Source organism: Megalops cyprinoides, chromosome 3, assembly GCF_013368585.1.
Source record: "Megalops cyprinoides isolate fMegCyp1 chromosome 3, fMegCyp1.pri, whole genome shotgun sequence".
In the NCBI taxonomy this organism is placed as follows: Eukaryota; Metazoa; Chordata; class Actinopteri; order Elopiformes; family Megalopidae; genus Megalops; species Megalops cyprinoides.
In genome coordinates this window covers 7,522,329-7,538,809 of record NC_050585.1, presented here as the reverse complement: position 1 = coordinate 7,538,809, position 16,481 = coordinate 7,522,329, and the positions used below count along the sequence as shown (strand labels likewise).

The 16,481-nt window shown below is 45.4% G+C and overlaps 1 protein-coding gene across 2 annotated transcripts in view; it reads right to left on the bottom strand.

The window, feature by feature from the left end:
- mtus2a (microtubule associated tumor suppressor candidate 2a) overlaps positions 1–16,481 on the bottom strand; it is an 80,478-nt gene that overhangs the window by 40,842 nt on the left and 23,155 nt on the right. For both annotated transcript variants that reach the window (XM_036525418.1, XM_036525419.1), the window contains exon 2: positions 414–2,676. In XM_036525418.1, the coding sequence (XP_036381311.1) occupies positions 414–2,402 (1,989 nt within the window). In that variant the 5' untranslated portion in view covers positions 2,403–2,676. The remainder of the gene's footprint in view (positions 1–413; positions 2,677–16,481) is intronic.

Below are 16,481 nucleotides of genomic sequence, written 5' to 3'. Positions count from 1 at the left end.
GCCAGCGAGAATAATGTGTAAGTAAGTGTGCGCTGAAACTCACAGCTGTGGAAGAGGGAGATCAATTATACATGCTTCCCTTGGGGGAAACAAAACACATTTGAACCTTTAAAAAGTGAGCACCAGACAAAATCATTCAGCACGGAGGGGAAAGTTAAGTTACGAGGCTCTTGAATGGGCTCACACTCCACATATCAAAACATTCCGTTACACAAATACAGCAGAACGAACATGCTTCAGAAGGAGAGATTTCAGCATAATCGCATGGGAAAGCCATAAGGAGTTGTTTTTCTTCTTACCACATAAACTCGCAAGAATGCGTTCCTATCAATCATCACCGCATGGCTACTTTTTCTCTCTCATGCATGCACACTCACGTATACACACATACACATGCACGCACGTCCCCTTACCTCAGGCAGGCACTTGTCAGCCAGTCCTCCATAGAAGCTGTCTGATTTACCGTTCATTTTGTGGGGGATGGTGTGGCTGGGAGGCTTGATGCCTGACACCACCAGGCCGGGGGAGAATAAGCGAGCCTTCTGCATCTCCTGCCGGTACTTATCATAGAGCAGGTTGGAGGCACTGAGCACCGGAGAGGCCTTGGGGTCCCCGCCCGCTTTAGGGTCCTTGGCAGCTGGTGAGCTGTTGTAGGCAGAGAGCCTGGATGGGAGGGTGGAGGCTTCGTAGGGGGTATCCGGCACGTGAGGTTTCACATGAGGGCTTTTCCGGATATAGGTTATGATTTTAGGGCGCACATTTTTGGGCTTCGGGGGGTATTTGGGTGGGGGGGACTTCTCAGTGGTCTTGTGCTCTAACTCCTTCTCCAGTCCCCTGGGCATATGCTGGAGGATGGGCTTTGGGATCCCGCTGCTCACGCACACCTTGCTGTTCTCCTGCTGGGAGGGCCGCATGGCAGGGGCCTTTGCCGGGGACGTTGGGAGTCTCTTCCTTGGTGACCCCGTACTCCTGGGAGATACAGGGGTCGCCGGGCGGGTAGGGCTGCCCCAGGGCTTTCTCGTCACCTGGGTCCTCCTATCCAGGCTAGAGGGGCTTGCGGAGCGTTCGTGTTCCCCCGAGCCCTGCTTCCGAATGGGTTTGGGCTCCTGAGCTGCTGTGAGGCCGGGAGTCACTTTTGAACCTGCGTTTGATGGAAGATGGTTGCTGTTTATCTCTGATGTCACATTGTCTTGGAAAGGTCTGCCATTCATCTTATGGCTTGTCCTTTGTGTGACTGTTTCTAGAGAAGGGCATGTCCAGAGACGGGATTGGCTCTTTCCTGGGGGGTGGGTGGTGGATTGGCTATGGCCAATTACTTGGTCGCTGGGATGCATTCTGTCCCCGAAGTTTTTCTTGGATTCTGCAGGCATGCCACTCCCCTGCTTGTTTGTTACTTCAGATCCATTCTGCTCACCCTCTGTCCATAGCAGTTTGGCCTGCTGCAGGCCAAACTGCTCCCCCTTTTGATCCACTCTGTTGCCTTTACTTTTTCCCATGCCATTGGTCAGTTCATTGGCCCTCTCCTCCTGTAGGCTCTTCCTGAGCCTCTGGCTTGCTACCTGATCTGGTTGTGCTTGTGGGCAAAGTTCCTGAGGCAGAGCGGTGGAGTTCAGATTCAGGTCCACACTGTTGGAATGTGCTGTGCTTCTTCCAGAAGGGACCAGGGAGTTTCCCGTCTTCACTGAGGTAGCTGTGATGGACTGAGAGCCACGGCTGAGGTCTTCAGAGATGGTCCTGTAAGGTTCAGAAGGAATGTGCCGGGAGTCTGCGGCAAGCGTTCGTCCAGCGTTGTCCAGGACAGTGGCTAGGCTTCCCCTGAGTTCAGACACTGCAGAGAGGCATGACACGAAGACGTTGTTCTCTGAACTGAGCTGAGCCCCTGCCCTCCCCCGACTTCCCCTCAAACAGGAGACAGGGGTCTCTGGGTCCTGCACCCCATGTCCTGAAGTTCTCTCGTCTTCCACATTGCGGTTGCTGTCCCTATCTGTCACCATCTTGGCTGGAGCGGGGACGCAAGAGGGAGGACATTTGTTAAAGGACGGGGGCCCTTTTTCTGCACCCACATCACTTCTTCCTCTTTCATACTCCACCTCTTCCTCCACAAGGAAGGCCTCCAGCTCCTGGCATTCCAGCAGCTCAAACTCCTCCAGCTCCGGGTCGTCGCACGGGGAGTCATCCGTGCCCCAGATGATGATCTTGTCTTGCTCATCGCTCTGGGACACCAACGGGGGCAGGGTGCCCGTGTCAGCTGTCGAGCCCCCGTCGCCCGTCTGGATCTTGTTGGCGTTGGCATCGCCCTCAGGTGAGAGCAGAGCTGGCTTGTTGTTGTTGTTCTTGATCTCTCCACTGTGGTCCTGCAGGCCAGAGACCAAAGGACCACTCAGCTTGCCCTGTAAATTCATGTCTTACACAGCAGCTCTTGACAGCACCTCACCCCCTCGTTTTCTTTCCCCTCTCCCGGGTCGTATCGGTTTTTTCAGCCTTGGTTCAGAAGCTCAGAACCTAATCTCACATATTTTCTTCAGCCTTGTCTTAGCTTCAGCATGAAATCCCTCTTGGAGCAAACCTCACTCAGCAGCTCTCTCCAATGGCATCATGTCACAGAAGTTAATAAAAGCAAGCCTTGCGGATATGCTTGGGATCTCTCGAGGATGGCAATCAGCTGGTTTGTTTAACCTAAAAGGAAGAAGGCAAAATGAGTTATTAGCAGTCGACATCAATGTCAATCAAAAATGTTCTCTTTTTCTGTTAGCTTTTGATTCCATAATGTAGCAAAGATGCTTATTTCACAGAAAGTGGTAAGAGGCAGAGCACTGCAGATTTTTATTTTTTTTATTTCATTGGGTGGGGGAAATATGTTTTATTGTATTTTTCTTATAACCCCTAATTTATTCTACAAATGAATGATTCAAGCAAAGGTCACAATATCTTTTCCAAAATATCTGGGCATCCTCTTTCAAACCCAAATTGCCAAATATATCTTGGAGAATATATTTTAACCCAATAAATATATTTAAAATGTGTTATTGTCATTATTGTCATTTGTATGTTTCTGATTCATTGCAACATTTTCAAATTATATTTCCAATATATTCTTGGGCTGAACAACATATTTTTACATGTTCCAATATATTTCACTTCTGTAGGCGTAATCACATATGGAACAATGATGCTTTTCTACATTTTTTTCTGTAATCTGTGATTTATTCAGTTGATGCTTTGGATGGATGTTTTAAGCAATCCAGACATAATTTATTGCCCTTCACAAGTACCCTTGTACACAAATAACCTGTTTAGAAGAATTTGCAGTCTTCAACTGCAAAGAGACTACTGCCCACCTACTGGACAATAGAGGGATTTTACAGAGCCCTGATTCTTGTAGAGATGGAGAGCAGGGTCATTTTCACTGTGGGAAGTAATCACAAGCCCAGGGACTCAAGGGAGAGATAACTGCCCATTCCAACACACTGTATGGCCACAAGGATACACACATTTGTAACAGACACTCATCTGTCCTGCCCCGGCAAACATCATTTATTTTCCAGACCGTTTCAGATTTGTCAGCCTCATTTCAGCATCACCTCACAGCATCGCTTGTCGAAATGGATTTTGGTGTCACACTCTAATTCAATCCCCTCAACCGTGTCGGACATTTTTTTTTATCTCTTCAGGAGGAGCTTTTGTGCGTTAGATTAAATCCTGCCAAGTGTCGCATTCAGCCAAATCTGGCTCGTCTCATATTTTTGTGCTTTAGACCTAAAACATACAATTTAAACCTGAAATCGTGAATTAATTACTCTCCTTGGCACATCTAACCACTGTGACTTCAATGTCTAATTTGTTGGCAGTGAAGCCCCCGGTTCAAAAAGGTACGAAATTAAATAGCTTTCAATTCAAGAAAGGTTTTCCTCTTCCTCTACAATACAGCCTCATTCAGTAATTAAATTTTTAAATCACCACTCCTGAGAGTCATTTAAAACGGAATTGAGAAACCAATTATTAAAAATGAAGATTGATGCATGTTGTGCTGAAGAAAATAGGAAGGAGCTGTCTATGGATGACTTCCCTCGGTACTCAAATCTCTGCGGGGGCTTACCATGAGAACAATGAGCGAAACCAACAAAACAAAGGCAATAAATGAGTGAGAAATACTTTGTAATTAACTTTTCCCCTCAAGGGGCACTGTACAATATTTGAGAGAGAGAAGGAGAAACAGAGATAGAAAAAAAGAAAGAAAAACATCTCATTAAAAATGATAACTCAAGACAATCATACTACTGTACCCTCTACAGTGTATTTTAGTATTGAGTAAAATTTCTGCCAGCTTACACAAACCCATCACCTCATACACAATGGACTAGGGACCCGGGAGCATTACAAGGTGATGGTAGAGGTTCATTAAAGTCAGCGTAGGAGGTTTTCATTAGTTATGGGTCTTTACAGTAGAAGAGAGGAAGCAGTGGATGAGCCGGGTAATGATCCATCATGACAACAGCGGGTTTGTTTGTTCCGCAGTGGGAGTTTAAGCGTTTCCACATCGCTGTGGATGAATCGATCTGAGCGATTTTTTTTCAGCCCACATCACCGAGGCTGATAATGTCAATGGACCGAATGTGATTAATTACAATAGCACTGCAGAGCAGCCTTTCAAAAGAGCGAATCACGACTCCGTTTATGCGCTGAACAAAGATTTAGAAACAAAAGCTTCTCCAAGTGTTAATATTTCATCATCTCCTTAAAAAACGGAAACCCCACAGTCAAAATAAAGGGGTTAATGGTAGGCCAAAGACCCAAAACAAGAACATAGCCATAGTTTCTGCCAGTATATATCACAAGGGGCTAAATGCTTTGATATCTTGCAGCCAAGCATATTGACTTGAACCACAAAGACATGTTCAGAGGGAATCTGAAGTCTGTTCTTCCTCCCACAGCACAGCAGAGTAAGAACTTTTTTGATTTTTTTGTTAAATCTATTTCTAAGAACACGCTATGAGTTATTTCTCATTGCTGTGGCCTGCTCAAGACTCCTTAAACACAAATTTGCAATACAATGAGGAGGACTGAGACCTTGGGACAACCCAGCCACGTATATCTTCCCATAGTGCACATCTGAAGTAAGGCCTTTTATTTAACCTACATGTTTGAACTAAGTGCATGGAAAAGGTACTATTTGCACATTTACAAGAGAGAGAAAAAAGAACCAATAAACCCAAACCTAACCAAAAAAAACAATTATTTAGTAAATCACTACGACGGTATCATCCTCATTTACTTTACACAGCACTCCATTAATTGCCTAGTTGCTGCAGAGTTCCAAAAAGCTATAATTTAGTGTATAGAATAGAAACATTTACTTGGCATGTAATCATCAATATCATTATTGAAACACAATCTAGAGAGAGAGAGACTATATCTCTGCCTGTCACAGATATCGGGATAGTGAGTGACACAATATTATTATAATTTTTGTTATCATTCATTTTCATAATTACTGTATTGTTTCTGTTTGATTGTTTTACAATGATATCTTGTTCTGTGTCTTCTTGATTGTTATTTATGCTTTGGCAGCATGTACTTTGCATGTCATGCTAACAAAGCATATGAATTTAACTTTAACAGGAGAATGAGCGAGAGAGAGAGAGACAGAGAGTGTGTGTGTGTGTGTGTGTATCAGAGAGAGAGAGAAATAAGGACTGAGAAAAAGAGTGATCATGGGAAGGACAGAGAGGGAGAAAAGTAGCCAAAGGTACTGAGGTATGCTCAGTCATGTTACTATCGGTCCATCCATCATTGATTTCTACCCTTCACCACTTATCCCTCTGTACTGTACAGACTCCGTGTTTTCTCCTTTTCACTCAAAGAGCAAACTCACCTCCAGAACACTGCTCTGCATTCAAAGAAACCTATTTCTGACCGGCCCATCGGATTGAAACTTCAACTTTTCCAAAGTCAAAATACAGTAAGGAACCAGTGGTGCTCATTTGTTTGCATTATGATTCCCTGTCTCTCACAACTGGTAAAGAAGAGGAACAGAAGCGGCACGCGTCAGAGTGGGTGTCTGAAATAAAGCCTGCCAGGGGGCCCTGATGTGAGCTGTGTGCGGCAGCCGAGCGCAGGAGGCACAGCGGTGCACAGCCTCTGCGCCTGCGTCTGACACCGGATCAGTGGAACAGCCCTCTCAGCGGGAGGCTGGTAAGAGCTGGGTGATGGGGACAGGTGGAGAGGGAGAAACGCTGATGAATCATGAATAAAAAATGATGTCAGTCACCGGAGGGGCGTAAAGAGGGACGCATAGGTAAATACACCAGCCCCCTCCACGGCTGTGTTTGTTCTGCAGCTATCGTCCCCTGAGAAACTTACGGTATGTACACATTTGCATTTTTATTTATTTAGCAGAAACCCTTATCCAGGGCATGCATGCTTCACTTAATAGCCATTTATACAGTTCAATATTTACTCAGGTCAATCAAACACCTGGATCAAATGTGTTGTGTAGCAGCAAAGCCCTGCTAAGGATTTTGACCTGAAATTTCCTACTTACAAAGCCAGCTCTGTTAACTACATGTTAAAAGGAACTGTAACTGTAACTGTAAAAATGAACTATTTGCCTTCAGTGCCTTACTCCTCCAGTCATTCTTACTGCAATGTGCTATGATATGACTCAAGCAAAAATAAGAGATGTTATTTCACCTGTTAAATCTTGTTTTTTAAAATAATTACACCAATCAAACTTGCAATGATGTGTATGCATAAAACAATAAACTTCATTAAACTTGAAAGTCAAGCACAAAGAATATTGGAGTTACTGTGGATTGAATCTGGGCCTTAGTCATGTATAATGTCTTCAGCACCTGGCTAGTCCCAGAAGGAGTCATCCTATTAGTGTGTAATGGATTCCAGTGCACTTGTCAAAGCCTGGAATTCTCTGAACATTCCTTTTAATTGACTGCCCTTCTGAACACACATCTGAGTAAAATATTCCATCTCTTCAGCCATGGGACTAATGTTCTTTTTCAGAGCAGTGCTTTGCTTCCATATGTCACACTGTCATTCATCTGACCCAAATCCACTATGATACCTGGTCAATGCCAGCCTACTCAGGTCACAGATATGCATTTTTTCTCATTATCCTTCCTTTCTCTTCTACTTTCTAAAATATGCTATCTATAAGAAAGTGATTAATAGAAACACTGCAATCTTGCAAACAAGAAATCTTTTTTGCTGATGTTTCAATACTATGACCTTATTCAGAGCAGAGGTCCAGTGGAGGTCATAGTAATGAAATAACATCAATAAAGACCATTGTTTGCAAGATGGCAGTGTTGAGGGAAATCTATTATATACACATGAGCTTTTTGCTTTATGTGCTAGCACCTGCAAACACTACTCAGGTGTGCAGACACCATGCTTGTGAAATATGCTGTGCAAAAGTAGTGTGATTTGTTATTTTTTTAACCCAGAATCATCCTCTAAATTACCGTGGATTCCTGTGCCTTTGTGAGGGACTGAAGATAATGCAGTGAGCATTCAGTGCAGGCAGGGCTTACTGTATGTTTAAAGCCAGTCAATGGCAGTGGCTCAGAGCATGCTTACGCTCCCCGTGGCTTTGGCCTGGGGGCTGATATCTCTTGGCTTGTTCCCGCGCTGTGCAGTTGGGCCTCAGCGGAGACATGAACCCTCTGTCACCGCCTTCCTGGCACACGCAGCCCGGGAACCATGCCTGGCAACCTGAGGGACGCCTCTGCCAGGTTCCGGAGCAAGTGAGTGACCACGCTGGGACGGGTCCCTGACTCTCCGCTCGACTGAGCGAGCGACTGCAGGTTCATCTGAGGTCGCGCTCACTCTCTCCCTGCTGCAGCTGAGGCTGCAGGCACTGAGGCTGCACTACTGACATCATGTGTCAAGACGCCGCCTTTGCTGAACGGGTCAGGCTGGTAACGTTTGACCTTCTGCACTGTTGTTTTTCACACAAGGGTGTCTAATAGGTTATTGTCTTGTTGGTCAAACATGCCTGTGGGCAAGGTGAGGGAAAGGCAGCCACATCAGGAAATTTAGTCGTCGTGACTGGACCATAGCTGAGAGAGCTATCACAGGTAAGCCAGAGAAATGACTACATGGACTGGTGGATTGGGGTGGGGGGAGGATGGGGGAAGTGAATGTGGAAAAATGAACCCTTCCATTTCTGCTCTCAAGGGCCACAATATTGTGTTAACACTATGCTGACAGTACAGCGCTGCGCGATAACATTTAATTTTGTAATTATGGAACAGATGCCTCCTTTATAATAGAGAAAGTGAATTCAAAACACTGCATTGTTCTAAAAGCACGATGGTGATTTATTCACACCCACCTGCAATTCATAGGGGGTGTGAGGGGTGTGAGGTACAATTCTTCAGGAAAGAGCAAAGCATCCATCTGTAATTTGCGGAGGGAAAGACGGGAACACAAAGAAGCCGTTCTGTGTCATCAGCAATATTCTTTTTATAGCCATTTGCTTGTGTTCCACATGACGCCAATTCCCCTGATGGTGTCTGTTGTCGTTTCTGGTTAGGGTGTTATTTATCCTGATAATTAGCGGCTGGAACGTGTGCAACTGCATAAGCAGGAAAGAAAAGCGGAGTTTGTCCATAAATCAGAGTCGGCCATCTTTCTGACCTGAGCTCTCAGAAAGGCGGACTATACCACAACAGTGGAAACCCACTCCTCCTGGCTCAGGTCCGTGATGCTTATGCGCACATACTGTGTATTGTACTGTGTTCACCCCTTTGTCCTAATCAAATCAAAAACAGCAGTAGATTGAAAATGAATTAGGACACTACTGCAGACAGGAAAATATAAGGCAGGAAAAAGAATAATATTTCAAAAGACAAGATGTGAAGATTTTTATACAGAAAAGACATAAAATTACTTTCCATTATATTATGATGAAGACTCTTTGATGCCTTTTTTAAAGCGGTCTCATTTTTAGGTTCTTGAACTCACCTGGTTAGGCAAAGTGTTCGGAATATCTGGTATTATGATATCATTGAGAGAAATGGGGGTGATCCTGCTGTTTGAGCATGGAATATCATTCCCCTTTCTGTCCCCCTTGGGGAAATGAAATTCAAAATCCACTCCACTCAAGTGTGGAAATGGAAGAAGTGCATTTCAGAATGAGGCGTGGGAAAGCCGGGAGGTCTTTTCCATCAAAGAGGGCCACTTGGTGAACCCGCAGCCAGGAGCCGCTATCAGGGGCTGATGTGAAACTAAATGTGACTGCTTAAAACTGGGCCTTTGAAGTTCCCCACCAGCCTATTTAACACATTTCGGTTTCCCAAATTTTGCAAAACGGCTTGCTCCTCCCCGGCTTTTCCTGGTAAAAGTTTTAAAGTTACCTCACCCCTGTCCACGCATGTTAATTGGGGGTGGATTGGGCTGAGGGATTTGTGTGGCCATCAATGGGCTCTAAACAGGTTGAGAAAGATTTACTTCCTTAATATTGTTGCATTAGCTGGTGTTTGTCTGACACTAATCTGGGATTCTGTCATCAAAAGTAATTGCTCTCAAGCCTAAAATCAATACTGTTTTTTCATATTTATTTTTGCCATAAAGTAACATCTAAAATAAGTGGACTGGGTTAAACCATAGCCACACAGGAGAGACTGACATTGAATAAATTTGATGCAGACGTTATAGGAATGCCTATGCTTCTCACCCTCCAGAGCATCCTCTATCAATCCCCGGTGTTCTAACATGTCACTTAACAAAATTATAACCTGAGACATCATCCTAGAGTAATAAAATGACAGCTCTTTACGTGTGCAAAAATGTCAAGTGTGAATTTTTTATGAATGCAATTTCTGAAATTAGTTTGATCCATGCAGCTTTGTTTTAAAATATATGGTTAAATGAGAGCACAATCCGTGTGTATTGAAAATTCATATTTCTTTTTTGGATTTGCTGTCAAAGTTTAGGAGCTCGTTAATAGGCTTACTAAAAATAGAGGCACCAACTGGCAATTCCTCTCTAATTAAGCTGTTCACCTGTGGTGACGTTTTATAGGTTCCCCAAAGACGGCAGTATGCTGAAAGATTCAAGTCTTTATATGCAAAAAGGCAGAGTGCGAATCTCTTATAAATGTAGTTCCTGAGTGGCCACTGCCTTCCTCATTTGTGTGCTGAATTCAACACTGACCGCAGCACCTACCATCTGCTCTCTCTGTTAGAAGTGATGCGCTTTGGTAAGCGGACAACGCGGTTCTGTAGTTAACCTGTGGAGGCTCCTTCTGGGAGAGAGATTACTGTGTTTATCTGCCCTTCCCCACACAGGCACTGTACACTCATAACATTTCATACTTTCACTCTCCCACCACAAGCGCCTTCTGCTTTCGCTGCGCGGCTAAATCCATCTCCTATTTCATCTTTCCTGCCTAGCCCCAGAGAGGTTTCAGTGATTTACTTTTCTTTATTTAAAAAGCAATGTCTAGGAGAGCAAGGTCGCAGGTCATTGTGACAATACGGCAGTTAAGGGAGACCTGTTGAAAACAAGAGAAACTTGTACATTGTAGCCTACTATCTTAACAAACTGGAGTCTCCTTAAATGTCTTGTCCTTAACATCTTGTCCTCTCTCTAATACAAACTAAAAACTTATTTAAGTTACACTGTATTTACAGTATTGATGCGCTGTACTGATATTAGTGGATTTAGTGGGTCAATCATCAATTTCTGCATGTTTTTTTATGACCTTTCATTTATTCTTACATCCCATAAAGGACTGAGATTCAAATTCTGCCAATATACTAGAGGATACTGCATGATGGACTGTTGACCTAAGGAACACTTTTTGTTAAAAGTCAGGAAAACCAAGAATTGCCTGTGCCTCAGTATTCTCAGAACAGTTGCATGATGGGAAACCTTTTGAAACTTCTAACAGAATGCACCATAACTGTATTCGGGTTTTTGTGTGTCACAGACTCAGTCCCAAACCCAGCAAGCCAATCAATAAATGAGACAAACAAGGCAGCCAACAGACAAACTGGAGCAGATCCTCCGGAAAAGTGGGTCGGCGGCTGGGCAGACGGTCTCTGCCGTGCGGCTCCCTCCGCTGACGTGACAGCATCAGAAATTGCCGTAACAGCCCTGACCGTCAGAGGATTGATAGATACAGGCTGTGGGGGAGATAGGGGATGGAAGTGGAAGAGCAGAGCACTCGTGAGTGCGCTACAGCAAAGCAAACTTCACCATCTTATTGAATCAAAGCAGACCTTTCTTCCTCCTCGCTGGAGCTAATTAACCTACTCCGAGGATGGCATCAGAGAGAATCAGACATCAGAGCTGGGAGTGCTGAGAGACACACTGTAGCTACTATCTCTCTGCTCTCCGCTTACTCCGGCTGCAGCCTCTCTGTTCTCAAACTCCGTTCACTTTTCACGACTCTCTCTGTGCTCTCTAACCACTCTGTCTCTGTCCCTGGGGTCCCCCTTATTCTCTCTCTGCTCTTTCCTTACTCTTTCCTTACACTCACGCTCCCCCCCCCCATTCCCTGTCTTCCCCTTAGGTCTTTTTTCCGCTCTCCTTGGTGTAGCTCTGCTCTCAGCATGCTTTTCCCTGCCTGCTCTTGGCATTCTTATGCTAGTTTCCCCGCTCCCTTACCAATCTACAAGCCCTGCGCTTGATCAGCTTTTATCTGCTTGTTGACAGACTTTGATGTTGTCCTCCTGCACTAAGACTGAAGGGGAGAAGATTTCTCCCACACTAATTATACCTTAAACAGGTTTAACAAAGAAAGCCTCTATACTGGAACCACAAAGCCATCATAATGATGATGATGAGACCCATTCTTGTAGGTTGCCTGGTTTAGATGTACACAGGAAACAACCGGCTCGTCCATCACTTCATAAGATTTCTGGAAAATCTCAGTTAAAGCCAATCTGCAAGGCGTTGCTCAGAGCTTTAGGACTGGGCCGTAACTCTGATAGAAGCCCCCCGCTCCGGAGGAGAGCCCTCTCACGTGGGCTGAATTTGGCTCTTTCTGTCGAGCGAGTGTTTAATAACGCCAGTATTCTGCAGGGAGAGCTCCGCTAAGTCAGCCGCATTCCCACCAACAAATCAACAAATCAAATTACCCGGCGGGGACACGCAACTGAGAATTCTCATTCGCCAGATGCGGCTGAGCGCACAAAGCCGGTAAAGAACGAGACTGCTCCTCACCTTCCACTTCCCGCCATCATGCACAGCCCGAGGGCAGGGGGTAGGGGGGGGGGGGGGGGGGTCTACAGTGCCTCCTTTCTGTTACCGGGGTGGAGTGGTGAGTGCCACGTGTTCAGGGCGGGATAGGCAGCAGAACATGACTGCGTGAGGCGAATGAGAATGGGGAGGATGAGGGTGACGGTGTTTCCTGACTGGTTGTGTTGCATTTAATGAAGGAAAATGAAAAGGAGATGGTTTTTCAATTACTCCGAGAGTGACAGGGGCGGGCTGATTAAAAACCACTTGACGTTTCGATGAGCCTCGGTCTCTGCTTATTGTTCTCCTCCCGTCCTCTGTCATTGCCCCACGTCCGCCATGGCAGTGCCACTCATGTGAGAGAAGGGAGAAGCGCTGTCCTCGTGCTCCTGCTTAATTCAGCGGCACAAAGTTAATTAAAGGGACTACCCGCTCTGCCTGTCAAAGGCCTGAGCTGCTCGTGTCCCCTGATCTATCCTGACAAGCAACCAATCATGTGGCTTAGAACCAAGAAGGGGCGTGACTAATCACCCGCAACAGGACGTGTCAGTCAAGAGGGAAGATGCCACAGTGAGGCTGTGTCTGTGGATTAGACAGTATGACATGCAGGCCTTACCTAACAATATGCTTGAAGCCTGAAATCCAAGTTGCCAATGAAAATCACCTAGTTATCTCATCCTGAGTTCTGTCACATATCTGAGGGGAGGACCCGCTGAGCTGACAGGCGCTTGTCCTCACTGATAGAGGATTGGGTCTTATCTGTGCATTGTGCGACCCTTTGAACACAAAGAAACACTACAATGCCTTCCAGAAATATTAGATATTTATACCAGGTTTTAGCAATCATGGCTTTTGGCTCATCTCAACTGCAAAACCTTCAGTGAAGTTATGGGGAGGTGAACAGAACAGAACAGTACGATAAAGGCAAATGCAGTATGCATTCAATATCTTGCCATTTTTCATCAAATGTCTGATTCTGCCTTGAGGATGGACTTCCACACAATACTCATGAAGTAACTAAAACGCAGAGCTGATCAAAACCCCAAACTTTTCCATTTTAATTATGTATAAATTCTCAGTTCTAATTTCATTCTATCAATGTGCATACACGATCAGCTACGGTTTGGCATTTGGCTTCTTCAGGCTACATGTGGCTCTGACAAAAAAAAAAAAAATGAATGGGTAAAATCAAAAGGTTTGGAGCTATGCCTTATTCCTTATTCTCATTTTTCACTGAAATAATGTCAAGCCAACAACAGAACGTGCCCCAGACAACCCTCGCAGCAGTGAGCACAGCACAGCGGAGCACAGCTCATAATAGCTGCACCCTGGTTGGCCTGGGCGGTGTAAAATCTCCTTAGTCCCATCTCTCCCTGTTCTCTAATGTTATTCAGTGCTCATTTCGCATCCACATGGGAACTTTAAAAACTGACCTACTTACTAGTGGAGCTCTTTGCTTCCAGTCAAAGCATACCACACAGCTGCCTCCTTAAAGATGCACACACCTTACATCCCATCAGTCTGACCAGGTCCAGTCAGTGTGCTTCCCGCACCCTTAATTATAGAGCTACTTCAAAATCAAAAAGATCAAGCTGCATTTTTAAACAAAGCCCTCTTTGTCATTCAATAGACCTCACAATCTCTCATATTGAACTATGCAATCTCTAATTTCACCTAAATAGGTGAAATTAACACATTTTCTTCGCAAATTTCCTTCTGAGCAATTTGCATGGCAATTTCCCTGACCCCTTGTTATAAATCAGTCTTTGATGACATTAGAAAATAAGATGGACCTCTGTACTGTCCCCCTGAAGCCTGCAATAGCCTTTCCCTTAATGGGCGGGAGGTTTTGTTTCCGTGAAAAACTTTAGGATTACCGCAACAGCAATTTAGACCTTATAAATCCAACCTGGGCTTGAAGTTAATGTTTAGCCATCAGCTATGAGACAATGGGGATATGGCAGAGATCCTGATTAACCCTGATTGAGGACCACCTTTAATCACAGACTGGGGCTACGGAGGGTGTGTGAAATACTGCCAACATGGATTTGATAATTAAACTGATTATTGCAGTTGGGCACACGCAATCCTAAAGCTGCTAAGCAGGTGTTTGTGCATTGCACCCAGGACTAATCCAGAGTCCAAATCAATAACATTACTTAATTAGCAGGAGGCATAAAATGAATCAAACCTTTGAATACATCAACTGTTTATTCATATATAATCAGCTCACTTCAGGGTAATGTGTGTGTTATTTTAAAATGATGTAAAAGGCACTTGCACCAAGATCTGTCAGTGCCATGTCTGTCTGATGCTAATATCCACTGTGGCTCTGAGCCTTCACCAGACCCAGAGCCTGCCCCCGCTATGCCAGCTCCTGCTAATGAGGTCTCGATTAGAGAGGTCCCTACGATTACAGCGGGCTCAGGCTGGGCACAAAGCAGCCCCCCTTTGTCCCTCGCCAAGGAGCCGGCCTGCAGCTGACACAGTGACCACTACCATACAATCAACAGGGCTACTTCAGCACAATTAAAATTCAGGGAGAGGGAGAAATGCGTCAATGGCAGACCAGCGTGTTGCTGCTGCGCGGCCTCCCGCAGTGTGTGTCCAGGGTAACTGTGCTGTGAGCAGAGGTCTAGGGGGATAAGACCCACACAGTTAACTCAGCAATATATGCCCCCGATGTTCACGCCCCCTCCATATTACTGTTAGGGAAAGCAAAGGGGTGTCCAAGATCCATCTCTTTCCTGTGAATTGTACTTGTTCTGATAGAGTTCCATTTGACTGCTATAGCCCAGTGAAATGCCAGCGCAAACTGTTTTTACCCAACTCTATGACAGCAGTTGTTGAAGCAAATTTTTTCAGAAATGCAAGAGCTTTGGTAACATTTTAACAGAAATTGTGACACACAAATCTGAGTTTGAATTTTTAGGCTAATACTAATCAGAGTGACAACAACATTTATAATGGTTGGCTAGAACCATATGTCAGAAACAATTTTATACCAATGACTGTGGTCTTTCTTGCCAAGTATAGTGATTGCTGCATGCTTTAAATGGGTAAAACAGCTGGCGTTCCTAGTATTCCACAGCTCATATGCTATCACTACTGCCTGTCACACAGCATTCACACACACCTCCTAAATTCTATAGTATCGCTATAGTACCCATTCCCACATGCTTTTTATCTGCAAAGTAGCAGCTCAGGCCAAAGTCATTGTTTAAATCTCTATTTTATTGCCAGTGTGAATGATTTTTTCCAAGCCAACTGACCTGACTTGCCTCCTACTGCACCTGCATGACACTACCCAGTCAGCTTTCTGTACTTGCAGAGGTTACAAGGGCCACACTTCTATCACTGCGACACTCACTGCAGGCTGTATGTTCTCATAACTACCTTTTTTTTAAAGTAACTGTCAGGCTGTGTGCTGCTCGCCAGGCTGAATGATGGCCATGTCCCTTGAAGCAGGACATGACTGAACTGGAATGAGCAGGCTGACCAATGGGCAGTCATTGCTTTCACCGGGCTCCACGTCCGTGGTTTATTTCTGGCGGCAAAATGCTGGGAGCACAAATGGGAGCGTAGGAAGAACGCGATTTATCAGCTGGAAGCGCCGTCGGCCGCAGACCGCCCATTGAGGTTTTATTTGTGAGCACAGCCTCCCGTTCAAGGCTTGCAAGAACAGTCTCCTCACGCTGGCATGAAACGGCCAGTCCGTCGTTAAAGTGTCGAGTCGGGATCAGCGCCGAGGCAGATCCCCAACACCGTGTCACCCACTGCTATACAGCTCCCCAGACAGCTGTGTGAATACTCCCACACGGCTGCGCGGGAGGGCCGTAAGTCTCTTTGCCTGCAGACTAGTACGCAGACTCCTCTCAAGAGCAAGCAGACGCTTGAAGTGAGGGCGGTGGTGCAAGGGGCCTGGCACAAATCACCCTTTCCCAGGCTGCCATTCATCTGAATGGCTGTGAGGCTGAGACTGATACTGTGAGTCCGACAGGTTTATAGTGCCGCTGAAAGCGGCTCGACAGAGAGGGAATCCTACAGAAGCCGCACGTTCCCAATGCGATGTCCATGCGAGTGGAGGTGACCAATACGCTCCCTGCACCAGCTCTTGAGGCCAAAGTACTGTGGGTTTCCTTTTGAACACGGTGCCCTGTACAGCTCGACATGCCCATTAGTGAACCGGACTCTGAGTTCTGATGCTTCACTGAACATTTATGTCACGGCCACAAATGGAAAGCACATTCTTCCATATAAGTTGAGAACGGCACTCC